Source organism: Larus michahellis, chromosome 5 (genome assembly GCF_964199755.1).
Source record: "Larus michahellis chromosome 5, bLarMic1.1, whole genome shotgun sequence".
Classification (NCBI taxonomy): domain Eukaryota; kingdom Metazoa; phylum Chordata; class Aves; order Charadriiformes; family Laridae; genus Larus; species Larus michahellis.
Genome location: NC_133900.1, coordinates 11,070,931 through 11,090,006, shown reverse-complemented (window position 1 = coordinate 11,090,006; position 19,076 = coordinate 11,070,931). Strand labels below are relative to the sequence as shown.

General features: G+C 61.8%; 1 protein-coding gene across 1 annotated transcript; it reads left to right on the top strand.

The window, feature by feature from the left end:
- The first annotated feature begins 11,330 nt into the window (after positions 1 to 11,330).
- GC (GC vitamin D binding protein) lies at positions 11,331 to 17,693 on the top strand. The gene is made up of 12 exons (XM_074589019.1): positions 11,331 to 11,435; positions 12,910 to 12,979; positions 13,417 to 13,549; positions 13,663 to 13,874; positions 14,845 to 14,977; positions 15,126 to 15,220; positions 15,521 to 15,650; positions 15,768 to 15,970; positions 16,565 to 16,697; positions 16,808 to 16,905; positions 17,142 to 17,274; positions 17,381 to 17,693. Exons 1-12 carry the CDS (start codon positions 11,378 to 11,380, stop codon positions 17,432 to 17,434), a joined length of 1,452 nt encoding a protein of 483 aa, XP_074445120.1. The 5' UTR covers positions 11,331 to 11,377; the 3' UTR covers positions 17,435 to 17,693.
- Positions 17,694 to 19,076: the final 1,383 nt, after the last annotated feature.

Below are 19,076 nucleotides of genomic sequence, written 5' to 3'. Positions count from 1 at the left end.
TCAGCCCCTGTTCCTTGTGGCTGCAGCTCATTTGCCCCTTCAGGTTGGTTATTTCTGCACCCATTTTGTTTCTGTTGCAGCTCATGGGTGGTTCCAGCTCGTTTGCAGCCCCAGGTCATTGTTTCTGTCCTGCTTTCAGCTGGGGCACAGTTAATTTTCTGCACAGTAGTTTGTAGGGGGCTGTTTGGGGTTGTGCTGGAAACGGTGTTGATCACACAGCGATGTTTTACTTTCTGCACCCATTTTTTTGCAGGTCCAGCTCCTGGTGGGCTCCAGTTGGGTTTCATCTCCTGGGCAGTTTTGGCTCCAGCCCATTGATGGTTCCAGCTCGTTTTCGCCTCCAGCTCTTGGGTGGTTCCAGCTCTGGCTCCAGCCCCAGCCCATCACAGCTTGTGCTTGTTCAACTGCTCCTGGCTTTTGGCCAGGTCGTAAATCAATCACTGTCATGGCTTGTATATGAATATGAACTGTCATAATTGTACACGTGTTGCCTAATGAGTGTGTAATAAATTACTAGTCCGGTGAATAAACAGTTGGACTCTCAAATGAAGTGGGAAAAGTGCCTTTTCGCCCAGAGACTATCTCAGACGTTTAATTCGGCCTGGTGCATGCCGGCGTCCCGCACTTTGGGGAACAACGCGACCGGACCCCCACCTCCGGCGGGGGTCCACGCACCCTGCCTACCCCCCCCTCCCGCCCGGGCCCCAGCGCCCTCCCACCCCCCTCTGCCTCCCACCGCCCAAAGTGCCCCCCTCCCGGGCCACGGTTTTGGGGCTGAAAACAGACGACTGAGCCTCCGTTTCCAAGTCCCAAAAACGCAGCACTTGGTCATTTTTCTGAGCCCAGACCCGCAGGACTCCGCCGGCATTTTCAAGCACAGAAAACGCACGACTTAGTCTTTTTTCTGGGCTGCAGAAATCCCCAGGCTCTGCCCCAAAACTGCCCCAGAGCTTGTTCCCAAACCCCCAGCTGGACCCAGTGGGAGACCCAAGCCCTGAACCACCCCCCGGTGCCCAGATGAGCCCCAAAGCTGGGCCTGAGCACAAACCACCCCCCAGTGCCTGCTCCTGAGCCCCGAACCTGCCCCCAGCTCCCGGTCCTGAGCCCCAGATGGCCCGAACCCGGTCCCGAGCCTGAAGCTGCCCCTGGTGCCTGGTCCTGAGCCCCAAACCTGCTCCAGTGCCCGGTCCTGAGCCCCCAACAAGCTCCCAGTTCCCCGGTCCTGAGCCCCGAACCCCGTTCTGAGCCCCGAACTCTCCCCAGCGCCCGGTCCCGAGCCCTGAATCTCTCCCCAGTAGCCGGTTCTGAGCTCAAACCGGACCCGTTTCCCGGTCCTGAATCCCCAACCCTCCGCTGCCGCCCCGACACCCACAACCGGCCCGGCCCGGGGCTCCCGGCCCCCAGCACCCACCGCTCAGCCCCGGCACCGGCTCCCGACTCCCCGCAGCCCCGGACGAGCCACGAACGGGCCCGCACCCGGGCGCTGGCGGGACGAGACGGGGGGACCCGCCAGGCGGACCCGGGGCGCCGCTCTCCGGCCCTCCGGGCTTTATTCCCCGGCGCCCCGAGCCACGACGGCTCCTCCGACGAGACGCCGGCAGCGCGGACGAGCCTCCGGGCGCCGGCCCCGGCCTCGGTCCGACCCTCCTCCGCTGCCGGCCGCAGGCCGAGCCCCCCGCGCCTCACCTGGCCCCGCCGGGGGAGCCCGGCCCGGCCGCTTCGGGGCCGCGGGCGGCGCCGCCGGCAAAGAACGAGCGGAGAGAGAACGCGAAGGGACGGCGGCCGGCGCGGCCCAAATACCCTCGGCCCCGCCCCGCGCACGCGCCCTGGGGACCCGGCCCCCGCCCCCGCGCCAGGCCCCGCCCCGCGCACGCGCCCCGAGGCCCCGCCCCTCCCGCCCCGCGCACGCGCCCCGAGGCCCCGCCCCTCCCGCCCCGCGCACGCGCCCCGAGGCCCCGCCCCTCCCGCCCCGCCCCGCGCACGCGCCGCTTCTTCCGCCGGCAGAGCGGGACCGGTGGGTGCGGACGCGGGGTCTTCTCCCGGGGCTGGTGAGCTGGGGACGGGGCTTGTGTTGCGGCTGAAGCTGCTGCTGCTGCGGCCGGTGTTGGGTCTGGGAGCGGGTCTGGGTCTCGCGGGCGCGCGGTGCCGGGTCCCGGGGCCGCGGCGGGGTCCGGGCTGGGCCCGGTCTGCCCCGAGCCCGGCCCGGCCGCCCCCGTCCCGGCGCCGCGGGCCGGAGGAGCCGCGCTGCGGGGCCGGGCCCGGCCTGGCGGGGAGCGGCCCCGGGGCCCAAGTCCGGCGCTGCCGGCTCCTGCCCGCCGGGCTCCGGGCCCGGCCCCGCGGGGAGCCGGGGGCTGCCGGGGCCGGGCACGGGAAAACGGCGGCGGCTTCGTGCGGGCGCGGAATAATAAAGGCTGGAAGCGGCGGCGGGGCGGGGGCTGGTCCCCCAGAGGAAACGGGGCCGGGCTGTCGGTGCGAGCCCCGCGGCGGCCCCGGGAGCCCGGGCTGCAGCCCCCAGCGGGGCCGGGGCTCTTGCCGGAGCCCCCCGAAGGCGGGACTCGGTGGCTCTGCCGAGCCCCAGCACTGGCCCCCGGAGCCTTGTCTGGAGCCCACGCACCCCCCCGGGGCTGGGGCTCTGCTGCGAGCCCCCGCAGGCGGGCACTGACCTCTGTTCCTGAGCACCAACACACGGGGCTCGGTCCCTGTCTCTCAGCTCTGACACTGGCCACAGGAGCCCGGGCTGCAGCCCCCAAAGGCAGCCCTTGGTCTGTCTGGGGGAGCCCTGACACTGGCCCCATGAGCCAGGTTTCAGGCCCCCAAACACAGGGCTGGGTCTCTGCTGCCAGGCCCCAAAATGCAGCACTTGGTCTCTGTTTCTGAGCCCAAAACCTGACCAAATGAGCCCTGTCTCAAGCCCCCTGAACGCAGCACTTGGTCTCTGATCCCAAACACACAGGGTTTGGACTCCATTTCAAGCCCCCAAAATGCAGCACTTAGTCCCTCACTCTCCACCTGCCCAAATGAGCCTGGCTTTGACCCCTGCCACCAAAAAGCAGCACTTAGTCTCTGTTTCTGAGCCCAAAACCTGACCAAGCGAGCCCGGTTTCAAGCCCCCCGAAAAAACGCAGAACTTAGTCTCTGCTTCTAAGCCTGGTTTTGACCCCAGCCCCCAAGACACAGCACTTAGTCACTGTGAGCCTTAAACTGGCCAAATGGATCCAGTTTCAGCCCCTCCTCAAAACGCAGGACTTAGTTTCTGTCTTTCAGCCGCAAAATGCAGGACTCGGTCTCTGTTTCTGAGCCCCCAAATGCAGGACTTAGTCACTCTGAGCCCTGAAGTGGCCAAATGAGCCCAGTTTCGAGCCCCCAAGACGCAGCACCGAGTTGCCCTTTGTGAGCCCCAAAACTGGCTTAGTGACCGTCCTGGTTGGCAGTAAAACAGCACCAATTCTCTGTTTAGTCACTTCACTTTTTAGCTAAGCCCCTTCCAAGGAGCTGAACTCTGAAGTCACCCATCTCTTCACCCCTCTCCTCGGGGACAGCATCTCTCCTTTGTCCCCGTGGCCAGAACGGCCCGAACCGCGACAGTGACCCCGGTGTCCAGCCCCCAGAGTGCAGGACTCGGTCTCTGCCCGGACACGCAGGACGTGGGCGACGTGTCCCGGCTCCGTGTGCCGGAGCCCCAAACCCGCCGGATTCACCCCGGGCTCGGGGTTTAACCCCAGCGGGGGCCGGGGGCCGCTCGCTCACCCCCCCCCATGCAGGAGGGCGGGGAGAAGAGGGAGAAAAAGGAGGAAAAACTCGTGGGTTGAGTTAAGGCAGTTTAATAGCACAGTAACGGCAGAGAACATCATCAGAACAACAACAATAAAAAATATAACAACAACAAGACCATCGGTCCAAGGACACACACAGTAACAATGCAATAACGACACCCACAAGAACAATAAAGTATCGATCACAGCAACAGCATCGGTCCAAGGACCCACACAAGGAAGCGACACAGCCCAGGCGGCTCTCAGCCCCCGGGGGCCGGTTGCCCGGCCCGTCCCCGCCCCGGCAGCCCCCGTTCCCATCCCCTCCCCGGTCGGACCGTTCCTCGCCGTGTTCCGGGCGCCGTTCCCGTCCCGCTGCCGGGAGAAGGGAGCTCCGTCCCGCCGAGCCGGTCCCGGCGCCCCCGGGCCGTGCCGGAGCCGCCGCAGCCGCTGTCCCGGGCGGGAAGGCGGGACTCGCTGCCGGCTCCGCGCCCCGAGCCCGGCCCGGAGCCCCAGCCCCGGTTCCCGAGCGCTGCCGGGGGGCAGCGGGACCGGGCCGGGGGGCGGCGGCGGTCCGTCCCGGCGGGGGCCATTGCCCGGGTGTGGGTGTGTTCCCCGCCCCTCGCCCCGCCCACTCCTTTTATGGACATCGCCCCGCCCACCGGGGGCCGCCCCGGGTCCCGCCGCCCGCCGGCTCCGCGCTGCCCGCTCCGCCCCCGGCCCGTGGCGTCATCAGCGTCACTAGGGCGTCACCACTCACCCCCACCCCCGGTTGGCTGCGGGTCGTGACGACACCGCGAGGGTGTGGCGGCGGGGGAACACCCGAGGGGGGAAAATCAGGGGAAATACACACACACACACCCCCAACGCATTTATGGCGTCGTTTTTGACAGCGGGAACTCAGGGGTGAGAAATGGAAAGAGAAATAAACAATGGAAAGAGAAAAGTTGTGACGCTTCCCTTGATCCAGTGCCCACGGGGCCAGCAGGGAAAGGGAATAACGGGAAAAGGGGAATAACAGTAGAAAAGTTGTGACACTTTCCTTTACCGAGGACCCACGGTGCAACCAAGAATAAAGGGAAATAATATAAAGAGAAAAGTTGTGACGTTTTCCTTGACCCAGTGCCCACAGTGCAACCAGGGAGAAGGGGAAATGGCAAAAAGGGGGGTGGGATGGCAGAGCCAAGTGACCGCTGCCTGCCCTGCGCCGGCCTGTCCCACTCTGGCCACCCCGACCCCTCCGGAGGCTCCTCTGTCCCCGGCCCCGGGCAGGAGAAATCCAGGGATTTCCCGGCCGGAGCTGGGGGGGGGTCGGGGGGCAGACCCGGCCCCCATCAGCCGGGGGGGAGCTGAGAGGGGCCTTATTGTATTGGTGCCTTTTTAATAGACGGCCTACAGTTATCCAGATCATAAATCTCCCCGGTTCTGCATTTCCAGCCGGAAAACGCATTTCTCTGCTCTGCGCAGAGACACGGACGGGCCCCGGCTGCCCCGGGCAGGTTTGAGCCCAGAACCCGGCTGCTTCCCCCCAGACCCTCCTACGGCGGCACACCCCACACCCCCCCATAGCAACAGATACATGAAAACGTATGAATATCGATAAAAACACACACAGAAACCTCCGTCCCCTCGGGCAATGCTCGCTCCATCCCGGCCGCTCGCCCGGAGCCGCCTTTTGCCCGTTCCCACGCGTTCCTCCCCCAGTTTGGGGCATTTCTTTGGAATCCCCCCAGGGCGAAGGCGCGTCCCCGAGGCCGGGCTGGGGCTCTGGCAGGGGAAGGACCCCCCGTGTCCCACGGCAGCCCCCCCCAGCTCCCCCTCCCCTTACCGTGCTGCGGGGAGAGGGGCGGGGGCGGCGACGGAGCCGTCGCTCTCTCTGCCGGCGGGGCCGGGGAGCGGGAGGGACCCCCCGAAGCCCAGCCCGCCCCCGGGCTGAGCCCTGAGCAGGCTCAGAAGAGCCGCCCCCGGGCGGGGGGAGCCTGGGAATCCCCCCCGAGGGGCTCCCGCTGCCCTTAAGGAGGAGTTTGGGAAAGGGCTTGTTAAAGGAGAAGCTGCTGCCTGGACCCAGCATCCCCCCCCCGTCCGTGGGGGCACACACAGACACCCCCCCGGGCATGGGGACACACACAGACACCCCCCGGGCATGGGGACACACACGCGCCCAGGCGCTGGATGTCATCAAATAATCCATTTAATCGTAAGGCCCAGCAGCAGGGAGAGCCCGGGCTGGTGCCTCCAAAGGGAGGGATCCCAAGCAAAGGGATCCCCGGGCAGCGATTCCCTTGTGCCCCACACCCCCCTCACGCGCTCTCCATGGGTGTCCAACGGTGACTGGGGGTGTGGGGTCTCCTCACATCTCCTCGGGGTCCTGTCCCGTGCCCAGGCGGGCTCTGCTCTGGGCCCTCTGCAGTTGCCATCAGGGGTTGGAGCCTCCGTGTCTCCGGGTTGACGTTCCTTGTGCCCCTGCCCTCGCTGGCAGAACCCGGGGAACCGGAGAGTCCTGGGCTGGGGAGAAACACGACCAAACCCTGGGGGCGACGCCGACCCCCGTCCCCGGGGAAAAGACAGAACCCAGCGGGAACCAGCTGCTGGGAAACCACCCAGAAGAACGACTTTCCCATGGCCCAGGGCCAGCAAATCCCTTCCCTCGCGCTCAGGAGAGCCACAACCAGCACAAATCACCCCAAAGCATCGCCCTGAGTCACAATTCTACTTACAACTGGCCAACGCCACCAGCGAGGCTCTGGGTCACCCCGCGGCCAGTCCCACAGCCCCAACACGCCGCCCGGGGGCTCGGGGGGAGCCCGGGGCAAGTCCCCGCAGCCGGGCACGAGCCCATCTGGCCCCGGGCACCCCCCGGAGACCTCGGGGCGCCCAGAGCCACCTCGGAGCCAAGCCGGGGAGCAGGGCTGGTCTCCTCAGCGCGGCCAGGCCCCTCCCAGCCCCTCTGCGGGGCCCACGGGGACCCCCACGGCCAGCGCTGGGGACCCGCTGCCCCAGGAGGGGGACACAGGCTCCGGCCACCCCCGCCCCCAGGAGATGGGGGGCTTCAGGCAGCCCAGGGGAGGGAGGGCAGCCGCAAAACCAAGACCCTGGCAGGGTCAACAGCTCACCACCCCTCCCTGCACCCCCCCGGCCCAAAAGCACCCAAGCCCCACACCCGCCATCACATGCCCCCCCTCCACCCCCAGCCAAACCCCCCCAGCTGAGGGTCATTTCTCATCAGCGTCAGCCAGGGAGGGTCCCCAGCTGTGGGGCTGCCCCAGGGGATGCTGGGAGGGAAAAAAAGGGGGGGGGAAGAGAAAAAAAAAGAAAAAAAAAAACAGAAAAAAGGAAAAAAAAGCAGAAAAAAAGGAAAGAAAAGAAAAAATCAGAAAAAAAGGAAAAAAACACAAAAAAAAAAGATTTAAAAGGGAAAAAAGATAAAAAAGAGGAAAAAAAGCAGAAAAAAAAAGGAAAAAAGAAAAACCCAGAAAAAAGGTTAAAACGAAACAGAAAAAAGGAACAAAATAGGGAACAAAATAAAGAAAAAAGTAAAAAAAATTAAAAAAAAAGAAAGAAGAATAAAATAAAAAGCACTAAAATAAAAACCGATAAGTATAAAAAGTAAAGTTGCAAAAGCAGCAGAATGAGCAGCAGACCCCAAACCCACCTGCCCCCCAACCCCATCCCCACGGGCAGCTGGTGGTGGGGAAAAAGGCAAAACTGACGCTGCAAAGCCCAAAAAAAAAAAAAAACCCAAAAAAGCCCAAAAAAACCCAAACAAAACCAACCCAAAAAAACACCCAAAAACCCAAACTCCCCAAACAAATTACACACACACACACACACACACACACACACACACACACACACACACACACAAAAGCAAATCCCCCTGAGCCGCTGAAAACCAGCGGAACCACAGAAGCCCAGTGAAACTTGCCACCCCCCCCACCCCCCCCCCCCATCAGAGTGAGGGGCCCTCGGGGGTGGGGGGAGGCAGCGGGGGCCCCCTGGGGGTGCTGGGGACGGGAGCGCTCAGGGGAGCGGGCCAGGTTTGGGGGGACAGTGCTGTGTCGTGGGGGGGGGGGGGGAGTATTATGTGATGGTGGAGCATCACTGTGATGGGGGGGACACACTGCTGTGATGGGGGACACCGGTGTGATGGGGGACACCGGTGTGATGGGGGACACTGCTGTGATAGTGGGGACATACTGGGGGGGGAGCATCACGGTGATGGGGGGAGCATTGGTTTGATGGGGAACATCGCTGTGATGGGGAAGTGTTGCTGTGATGGGAGGGGGTCACTGTGATGGGGGGGGCATTGGTTTGATGGGGGGACATTGCTGGGATAGGGGACATTGGTCTGATGGGGGGGGGGTCGCTGTGATGGGGGTCATTCCTGTGGTGGAGGAACATCGCTGAGTTGGGGGGGGAAGTGGCTGTGATGGGGGTGGGACGGGACACGGCTGTGATCGGGGTATTGCTGTGATGGAGGGGGCATCACTGTCATGAGGGACATAGGTGCGATGGGGACGTCGCTGTTGGCGGGGGGGGGGGCATCGCTGTGATGGGGGACATCAGCGATGGGGGGAGATTGCTGTGACAGTGAGAACACTGTGTGATGGGGACACCGCTGGGATGGGGACATCAGTGGGATGGGGACATCGCTGGGTGACAAATAACCGGGGCGACGCAGCGGGGGGGACGGAGCCCGCCCGGCCCCGAGAGCCCCCCCACGGCGGGGCAGGACGGGGTTTCCCCCCATTTCTCCCTCCCTGGGGCAGCCCCGGTCCCTGGGGCTGGGGGCAGAGGCACAGCCCCCCCCAGACCCTTTTCCCGGGGGCGATGGCACACGGCGATGCCCCGGTGCCCCCGCACCGTTCCGGGGCCCGTTCCCCGGGGGTCGGGGGGGTCTCTCATTTTCCAGGCTCCGGCCGGCTTTATCCCGACCGGTGCCTTCGCCTGGGGGGGCCCCAGCGGGGGCACGGGCCGTGCAGGCGCCGCCAAACCCCCCCGAGATGCGGATTTCTCCCATCGCCCTCCCCGTTTCCGTTAAAAATAACCCCAACGGACCCCCCCAGAGCAGGGAATGGGGCAGCAGCCGCCGCCGGGGGGGCTCAGGGGCTTCGGGGGGGCACAGGCTGTTCCCGGGTCCCGCAGCATCCCCATCCCGTACCCCCCCGGGGACCCCTGGGGTGTCCCGTGGCACCCACGCTGGTGGCCACACTGGCCACCTTCCTGGCGACGGGCCGGAGCCCCCCACTCGCCCCGGGCACCTCCTGCAGCAGCGGTGGCTGCGTGTCCCCCCCCCCCCCCAACCCCGGGGCAGTTTGAGGGGTGCCCAAACCCCCCCGATTCCGTCCGTCCGGCACAACCTGGGGGGTGCCCCCGGCCCGGGGGGGCTTTGGGGGGGCTGCTCCCCGTGGGGAGGGTCTCGGGGGGGCAGAAGGGGCCGGTGGTGACGCGCCATGACGTCACGGCGCCGGGCGGTGACGCAATCCCGGAGCGGGGGCTTTGCCCCAGTGACCCCACCCTGGAGCAGAGCTGCCCCCCGGGGCCCCGTCCCCGTCCGTGGGTTTGGGGGGGTTTCTCAAAGTGATTGTTATTGGGGGGTGACAGCAGCATTGGCAGAGATTTGGGTGGGAGCCAACGCGGCGGGGGGGGAAGCGGCACCTCACGCGGGGTGGGCGCAGGTTATTCTTTACTAAAAAAAGGAGATTTCTTCCAGCAGCAGGGGCTGTTCCCATTACACGCTGATTTTTCAGGTTATTTTCTGGTTATCACGTCTCGGAGGCTGCCCCGGCCCCCCAGGCCGTCTTGCAGGAGCGCTTTATGAGGGAGGGACGTGATCAGGGAAGAGGGAGAGGTGCTGATCCGTACGGCGCAGAAATCCGCTCGGCGTCGACGGGAAGCGATTCCCGGCTCCCCAGCGCGGCGCTCGGACATCGGGGCAGCCGCGGGGTTTGCCCCAGAAAAAAAGAGATTTTTCTGTCCTCTTTCTAGACGAAGCTCAAACGTGTCGCTGTGTCTCGATGGCTCCTCTCCGAAGTCACTCCAGAGAAGTGTTTGTCCTCATTAACGCTAACGAAGGCTGCCCTTTCGGGGTAAGAAATCAGCCTTTTGTATAAGCTCCGTATTTCTTACCCCTTCGAGAGGCCACAGCGGCCGCTTGAGTCCCCATCCGCGTGCGTGTTTCCGCTTCTCCCTCCTTTTTCTCGCTCTTGAAGTAAAATACGTGAAGCGAGGGGGGGGTCAGGTGGGAAATTCCGAGTCGAAAAAAAAGGAAAAATCCTTTTTGACGTGGGTTTCAATCAGGACTACTCGGGTTTTGCTATTTTTTTGCACACACCCCCCACCTCCCCCTGCCCCAGAGCAGCAGTCCTGAGCGGGATAATAAACCCCCGGCTATTCATTTTTTGGGGGAGGAATATGGGCTTTTGGGTTTGTTTTTTTTTTTCTGCGGGTGGGCACCACCTGAGGCGCCGCTGGGTGGGGGCGGGAGGGAGGCCCGCCACCTCCCTGGCAAATACACAGCTTTTCCTCGCATTAAGCAGGTGTTTTATGTCGAGGCTTGGGTAGTTTCTCCTTAGAGGGGGATTTCCCCCTCTCTAATTCTTCACGGACTTTTCCTGCCGAAAATAGGACACCGGAGAGAGGGGAAACCTCGTATATGGGGAGTTTTATGTATGTACCTTACGTCTCCTGTCATTTGGCATCATATACATGCACCTTCCCGAAGCATCCGAGCGGAGGCGGGGGGGCACACAGAGAGGTACCCTGAAGCACCCAGACACCCGTTATCCCGATTTTCGTTCCAAACCAGCTGGACGGGTGGCCATTCAGCAGCCATAGTCACAAAAGAGAGCGAATATTTGTGTTTACACCCAAACAGCCCTTTCTCCTGGGGTTTCCTCCCCAAGCGCAGCGTCGTCAAACCCTCCTCCGAACTCTGGTGGCCCCGAATCCTCCCCCGGTAGCCACCCCACGCCATTCTTCCTGGTTTTATTATTCCCCCGGTCTAAAAACTGTCTGCCCATGGGAAGCCACCCGGGAGGAGCCAGTTTCTTCAGCAAACACCACAAACCCCGGGGCAAATTTTGCTAGATATTTATTTTTTCAGCAGCCGGGTGCCACGATGCCCGCCGCCTGCCTTCCTCAGGCTGGCTAAGTAAGCTGCTCCTGACCCCCGTGGCTCCGCGGTCCGCTCGGGTGGGAGTCAGCCTGACCCAACGCCAGCGGAACGCGGTGACTGCGGAGCAGGGCCACCGTCGCCTCGCCGTGTCCCCACCCCATCACCGCCCCGGGGGGGAGGGGAGTTTGCTGTGCTTGCCCCCCAAAAGCGATGCCTCCTTCCTCGCACAGGGGCTGGGAGGACCATTCCCCATCCGTCACGGGTAGGAAGACCCTTCCCGAGGTCCCCCCAAGCGGCACATCCCCATTTTGCTGAGTTAATGATTAAAATTGGTCCAATTTTGGAGGCGCCGGCGGCCAGGCTGTGGCGGGCAGGCCAAGGATGCTTGCCCTCTGCCCTGCCGCCGGGGATTAATCATTCACCCGACCGCGGGCACGACGTCCCTATAAACGCTGGGATGGGTCTCCCGGCACCGATTCTCGTCAAGAGGAGGGAAACCAGCCCCGAGATGAGGCCAGCTCTCGGCCTGCTGCTGCTTTTGGCCACCACGCATGCCATGCACCGAGGTAAGGGCATTTCTCCCGCCCCGGGGGCTTTGACGTCCCCTGGGGAACAAGGGGGACAAGGTGAGGGGGGCTGGTCCAGCAGCTCCAACATTTTTTTGGTGGCCTCCCCTCTCCGCAACCGGCCGCCAAATCGCCGGGCAGGAATCAGAGGGAGGGAAGGGAAAGTGAGGGGTGATGGTTTGGTACCCAGGACACCCCTTGGGGTGATGCTGGAGGAGCTGGGATGGAGGGAGGAGGAGAGGACGGCATCGCAGGGCCCAGCTTCTTCCCCCAACAAGGGAAAAATGAGATTTTCTGAGCCCCTTCACAAGCACTGTTTCACTTTCCCACCGTTTTCCACCCCAGGGGGTGGAAAGGATGCTCCGTGCCCCCCCTTTCCTGCCTTCACAGCTCCACAGGGAACCCTCCCCTTGCCAAAAAAAGACTCAAAACCCTCTGAACTTAACTTCTCCCGTACCGCTTTATGGAAATGAAAAGAAATGCGACAAGTTGGCGCTTAACGGCAGGACTGGCAGCCGCTCTTCCTGCGAGGAAAGAGCCTTTTACCAGCGCTTCCCCTTTTTTCCAGCCTGGCAAAAGCCACCCCCCCGAGCTCCCTTTCTTTCCCACCGGAGCAATGTGACCTTCGGTGTAACGGCGCATAACCCTTTGTTTTTTGGGGGATGACCCCGCTCCGTACTCTTCATACCAGTAAATACACCAGTATCAGTATTTACCTTGCCGGTACCAAAGTCTAACCAACGCGGTTTGTAGCAAAAATCGATAGCATTTTTCCCGGGATGAGGGAGTCGCCGGGGATGCCTCCGCCGCTGGGGGCTCCTGCCCTCCACGGTCCTGTCTCCAAGAGCTCCCAGCCCTTGTGGCTTCCAAACCCCGCCAGAAAAACAAGCAGCACCCATTTAAAATGTGGAAAAAAGTCCGTTTGGACAAGGTTTTTCGCCTGCCCCTTGCAGGGGGCGGGGGGGACACAGCATCCTTCGCTGGTCTGCAGCACCGTGCCGGCATCTCCCCCCGGGAATCGCCACCGGGTCCCACTTGAGAAAAGAAGGAAAGGTGTTAAAAAAAAATAAATATAACAATCCTCAAATGAATAAAGCCGGAGCCCCGCAGGCTTCGGACGGCGTGCCGTGGTGGCGTGGCATCCCTCCTTCCCGCGCTGCCGGGGAGGGAAGCACGGCGCCAGAGCGAAATAGGGAATTAAGCAGGAACAGGCCGTTGCCCAAATTATCATTTTCCCCGACAAAAAGCAAAAGGCCTTAGTTATTTTCCGTAGTTTTGTTTTTTTGGTTTTTTTTGGTTTTTTTTCTCCATGCTGTTTTGGGTTTTTTTTCCTCTGCAAGGAGCAAGGTTGCTGGCAATTGTCACCCGAAGGGAGGTGGCACTGCCGGCGTTCTCCCACCACCGGGTCCCACCACCCCAGAGAGCCAAAGCCCAAATCCTGCTCACAAAAATCCTCCTTTTTCTGCCCTTACAGGTAAAGCTTATGTCCGGGACAAAGTCTGCCAGGAGTACAAGATCCTGGGGAAGGAGAACTTCCGAACCCTGTAGGTACCTCCTGCCGTGTTTGCCTTCCCAGGACACTCGGTACCTAAGCCAAGACCAAAAAAAAAACCCCCAAATTAAATAAAAATAATACTAGAAAGGAGATTTATTCACTCCCTGCAGATGAGGACCCTGATTGCTCTGAACAGGAGAAAAGTTTGCTTCGTTGTTGAATGGCTCAAAACCAATTAGGTGCCTAAATAATTAGGAATTATTTAACAGAGCTGGTGCAGGATCCTCTGGGAAAGGGCAGCCCCCAGCCTGAGACCCCCCTCCGGGTCTTTCCTGGCTGTTTTCCGAGGAATACGCTGCTATTTCTTGCTCTTCCTCTCCAGCTGATGGGGTTAAAGCCATCAGAACGATGCTGCAACGTGATTTAATTATTTTTTTAAGAGAAACATGCCTGCCAACTCACCCTCTCCTTGCTCCCTGCTCCCAGGACCATCGTTGCCAACAGCAGGAAATACTCCAACGCCACCTTTGAGGAGATCTCCCACCTCGTCCGCGAAATCGTCTCCTTGGCCGAAACCTGCTGCACCGAAAGTGCCGACCCCTCCTGCTACGATGCCGGGGTGAGCCTGACCCAAACCGGGCGATGGAACCCCTCCCGAAACCGGGGTTCGGGAGGGGATGGGGAGAGGACGGGACTTCTCCCCGGCACGTAACCTCCTCTCCATCCCGCCAGTCCTCAGCTCTGTCGGCCAAATCCTGCGGTGGCAGCTCGCCCTTCCCGTCCCACCCCGGCACGGCCGGCTGCTGCGCCCAGGAGGGGCTGGAGCAGAAGCTGTGCCTGGCCGCCCTGCGACACTCCCCCCAGCAGCTGCCCCGCTACCTCCAGCCCTCCAACGAGGAGCTCTGCCAGGCCTTCCAGAAGGACCCCAAGGACTTCGCGGACAGGTACGGCGGGGTGGGGACAAGCCCTCCGGATGCACCCCCAGCAGCGGCAGGCAGCAGGGCGAGGGGGGGATCCTGCCCCTCTACTCGGCTCCAGGGAGACCCCCCTGCAGTGCTGTCTCCAGCGCTGGGGCACCAACAGCAGAAGGACACGGAGCTGTTGGAGTGGGGCCAGAGGAGGCCCCAGAGATGCTGGGAGGGCTGGAGCCCCTCTGCTGGGAGGACAGGCTGAGAGAGCTGGGGGGGTTCAGCCTGGAGAAGAGAAGGCTCCGGGGAGACCTTCCAGCCCCTTCCCGTCCCTCAAGGGGCTCCAGGAAAGCTGGGGAGGGACTCTGGAGCAGGGAGGGGAGCCATGGGACGAGGGCGAACGGCTTTAAACTGGAGGAGAGAAGATTTTGATTAAAAATCAGGAAGGAATTGTTTGCTGTGAGGGTGGTGAGCCCCTGGCCCAGGTTGCCCAGAGAAGCTGTGGCTGCCCCATCCCTGGAGGGGTTCAAGGCCAGGTTGGACGGGGCTTGGAGCAGCCTGGGCTGGTGGGAGGTGTCCCTGCCCAGGGCAGGGGGTGGCACTGGGTGGGCTTTACGGTCCCTTCCCGCCCAAACCATTCTGTGATTCTATGATAATGCCCATTTGAGCCCAGGAGCGGGCTGGTGCCACCCAACACCTGGGTGCCCACCAAGCAAACCTCTCCCAGTCTCATCCCTCTGCTTTCGGTGGCCATGGGGCTACCGGTCCAACAGAATAAAACATCAGGGTGTCCTGCACTTGCACAAGTGCCAGGAACAGGATCTTACCAAAGGGATGAGGGTTGCCGTCGCCTGTGCCAGTGGCTGGAGAGGGGCCACCATTGCTTGGTGCAATGGAGAGGGCATGCCATCCCCGGGGAGCACTAACACCCCCAAGCCCCCACATCTCCTGCGGCCCAGCACCTGATGCCGCGGTGCCGGGTCTCCTCAACCCACCGCTGCCGCAGGTTTCTACACGAGTACTCCAGCAGCTACGGCCAAGCACCCCTGCCCGTGCTCCTGGGATCCACCACCACCTTCCTCTCCATGGTCTCCACCTGCTGCATCTCCCCCGCGCCCACCGCCTGCTTCCTGAAGGAGGTGAGACCCTTCGGACCCCCCGGCTTGTCCCCATCCCTGCTCCCTGGGGAGCCGGGCGAGCACCGTGCCGATGGGCCGGGGAGGGGTGGCAGGGAAGGGCTTCTGTTTCCCTCGGAGGACACCTCTGTCATCTTTTCTTGTGTGGCAGAAACTGGAAAGGAAAACCCTTTCCCTCCTCACCCTGATGTCAAACCGGGTGTGCTCCCGCTTCGCGGCGTATGGGAAGGACAAAGTCACCGTAAGGTAAAAGGGGGAGGAATGGCCCTTTCTCTCCACGGTCAACGAGCCCGTTCCCATTTCCAGCTGCGGAGCCCGTTGGCAGGCAGCGTTCCCAAAGACAAGTTCGGATCAAGGAGTAAAACCAAGCGTGCTGCAGCATCCCCTATAGCGCAGGGGCAGAGCGAGCCCCATGGCTCACCACCATCTCCCCCTGCCCCCCCGCTGCCGCGCCCCTGTGAGGCAAAACCCCCCGTTTGGGGCAGTTCAAGGGGAAATTGGAGCTGAGCTCCCCGTGCCCCCCGCAACGCCCCGTTGCCCTCACAGCTACCTGGCCTCGCTGGCTCAGAAGATGCCCAGCGCGTCCTTCGAGGACCTTTTCCCCCTGGCAGAAGATGCTGCCGAGGTCTTTTCCCAGTGCTGCGACTCAGTGGACGAGGACTGCATGCCCAAGAAGGTAGGGGGGGGGCCAGGAGGCCCACCCCAAAACCCACCTCCCGAGCCGCAAGCCAAGGGGTTCCCATCCCGGGAATGAGCCGAGCCCCGGCGCGACCCTCCACTCCCTTCTTCGCAGTTATCGGAGCACACGGCCAAAGCCTGCGACGCGCTGGGCCCCCGGGACAAAAGGTTTGCCACCTGCTGCCAGGGGAAAAACCTGGTGCAGAACTATTTCTGCATCTCCGCCTTGCCACCGGCGCCCGCCCCCACGCTGCCGCCGGCCCCGAAGCCCACCGACGGGCAGCTCTGCGGTGAGGAGGGGGCTCGCCGTGCCAAGAGGTGAGTGGAACCCGCAGCGGATGAGCTGACACCCCCCCAACCACCCTTTTCTTCGTTATACGGTTTGGTTATTGTTAGGAGAACCGGGGGGAGCATCCTCTCTTCCTTCCACTCTCACCCCCCGCCCGGGGGCTGCACAAAGATGCGCCCGTCCCACGTTGAGTGGGTCATCGAGATATAGGACGGCTCGTACTGAAAATGGATGACTGCAGCTTGGCATCTGCAGGAGAGGATGGAAACACCCTCCTGCGGAACGCGCAGGCCGGAGAAAAACTTTTTAAACCTCACAGACACCCTGGAGGCGTTCTAAGGCCAGGCTGGAAGCGGCTTGGAGCAACCTGGTCTGGCAGGAGGTGTCCCTGCCCAGGGCAGGGGGTGGAATGAGATGAGCTTTAAGGTCCCTTCCCGCCCAAACCATCCTGCGATGCAATGATTCTAGGGCACACACGTGAAATTACGGCTACGACACCTTTTTCTGCGTCAGGTCCTTCCGAAGAAAAAAAATAAATAAATTGATGTTTAAGTGGTAAAAACTCACACAACTCCAAACAGTAATAAAAACTAATTCAACGACGTGTTTTTTCCCCTCTCCAGGTACCTGTTTGAGCTGGCCCGGAGGCACACTACCATCCCCGACGCCGTCCTCGGCAAGCTATACGACGCCTCCGAAAAAGCCAGGGGGGAGTGCTGCTCTGCCAAGGACCCCCCCGCCTGCCTGGACAGCAAGGTGAGGGGCAGGGACGGCTCCCTTGGCTCGCCCTGGTGTGTCCCCCCCTAAAAAATCCCCCTCGCAGAGGCTTTTCCCAGCCTGGTGACAGCCACCCTCTCCCAACCCAGCGCCTGCGGATGGGAGAAGAGCTGCCCCCCTTCCTGGAAAAGGCCGAGCAGCTCTGCGGGCAGTACACCCAGTTGAATTTCCTCGACTTCAAGAAGAGGTGAGCGTTTTTTCCCCCCTTACTCCCCACCACCAAAACCGGGTCGGCGGGTGCAATTGGCCAAAATTTCGAGGATGCGCATTCTTGAGCCTCAATAGCAGCGAAAGGGGCGCAAAACGCACCCCTTGTGGGGCGTCCAGCCCTGTTCTGCGTGTGCTCCTCCCCGCCCCCGCAAAAAAAAAAATGCCATATGGGTATTTAACGACCCCGAATCCCTGCTAAAACCCACGCCGCAGGCTGCGGGAGAGCTTGGCACAGACGATGGCGGACGCCAGCCCCGAGCTGCTGGGGCAGCTGGTGGAGCAGCGAGCCGACTTCGCCTCCACCTGCTGCCCCCCAAACTCACCCCCCCTCTACTGTGCCGACAAGGTAAAGCCCTATCCTCCCCCCCTCCTCACCTTGCCCCCATCACACCATCTCCAGCCCCGGTGCTGCCCCTCGGCTCCTTTCCACCTCCCCCCCTCCTTTTTTTCAGGTGAGCTCGGAGCTGGGGGAGGCGTGCGACGGGGGGTCCTGCCTGCTGGGATAAACGCAGGCGAACGGCTGCGGGTCCGGCCACGCCGGCATCGGGGACCACTTCTCCGGCCGTGCACGGATGGAGTGGGGGAGTTATGGGGCTGGGGAAAAGGCTGACGGCCGCAGGGAAGCGGGAGATCAAAAGGAGATGGAGGATGCCCGGCAGATAGCTGCTGGTCCTCCCGCTGGGAGAGGAAGGTGCCACTGAGCCCACGGCTCCTCGCCCACCCACCGATGTATTCCCGCAGCCGCAATAAAGACTTCAAAAAGCACCCTCGCTGCTGCCGACAAGGCTTTTCGCACCCCCGGGCCGGCGGGGAGGGATGGGAAGGGGCACGGCCCCGGCTCTGCGTGCGGGAGGAGGTCCCAGCTCCCGTCCTGGGAGCTAATGGCCTAAAAGAATTAAGAAACACCACCGAAAACACTCATCAAGTGCTCCCAAAGAGGGGTCTCGGCGGATATTTGGATATCCAGCTAGCTGGAGGCATGAGCCCACTACCTGCGATGGGGCCTCCGGGCTCCCCTGCAGCCCCATTTCCCCCCTCTGCACCCCAAAACCCCCCTCCCCTGCCCCCTAGACCCCCCTACCGAACACCCGCCGAGTTTTGGGGGTGCTGCCGGCAAAGCATCCCAGGGTGGGAGGCAGGAGGATGGCGAACCCAGCCAGGAAAATGACGGGAAAATACCCCGAGGCCCAAATTTGGCAGGGTTTTTTTTTTTACATGAAAACGAGATCAAAATATACGAAGGCAAGCGGCCAACGATGCCTCGGCGTGCGGAGCCGTGCCGTGCAAAGATAAAGCAGCGAATTAAAACAGCCCGCGCTGAAGCAGTAACACAGGGATGAGCTGAAGCAGTGGTCAAAAGAGAGCAATAATTGAGATAAAGCGACACAAAAGCGGCACCGGCCTCACCAACGGGGCAGAGGGGCTCCATCCGCAGAGGGAAAACTCTGCGAGGGGCCGGGGGTTAACGGTCAGAATGCGGGGAAATCAATTTAAAGCTAATTAAGGCCCTTAGAGTCATTCCTTTGTGGACAATATTAGCACTGCCACGCTCACCAGACCCGGCTTTGGGTGAAAACCAGAAGGAAGCCCGGTTGTTTTTACCTTCCGCTGTTGGGGCGAGAGAAACAAACCTCATCCACACGCCCGGCATTGCCGGCGGATTCCCTCCCCTCCCCGGTACATGGCTGCGATGGAGATGGGGTTCCACTTCGTCTTCTCCCGCCAGGTACCAACCCCGGTCACCGCCGTGCGTCGGGTCCCACCGTCCCCATAAAAACCCTTTATTCTCCATCAGACACCAGGTGCCAGTGACCGGCCCCAGCTTTCGCTCCCTTCCAGCGTCGCGTTTTAGTTGCATCCCTCAAATTCAGGCTGCGACGTGGTAAAGGGCTAACAATTCCAGCGACTTCCTCGGTTTCCGAGAAAAATTGGAGAAAAAAAATGTTTAAGCGAACCAAGAGCATCACCTGTTTCTAGGAAATGTGCTGATAGATTTAAAAGAAAAAAAAAAAAAAAAAGAAAAAAAAAAGAAGAAAATAAACAACCAGTGCTTATTATCATAGCAGTTTTCCGGGTGAGACGCGCGCACTGCGATACCCCAAGGGTATTTCCCAACGTGGAAAGCTTGGGCACAGTGGGGAGAGCGGA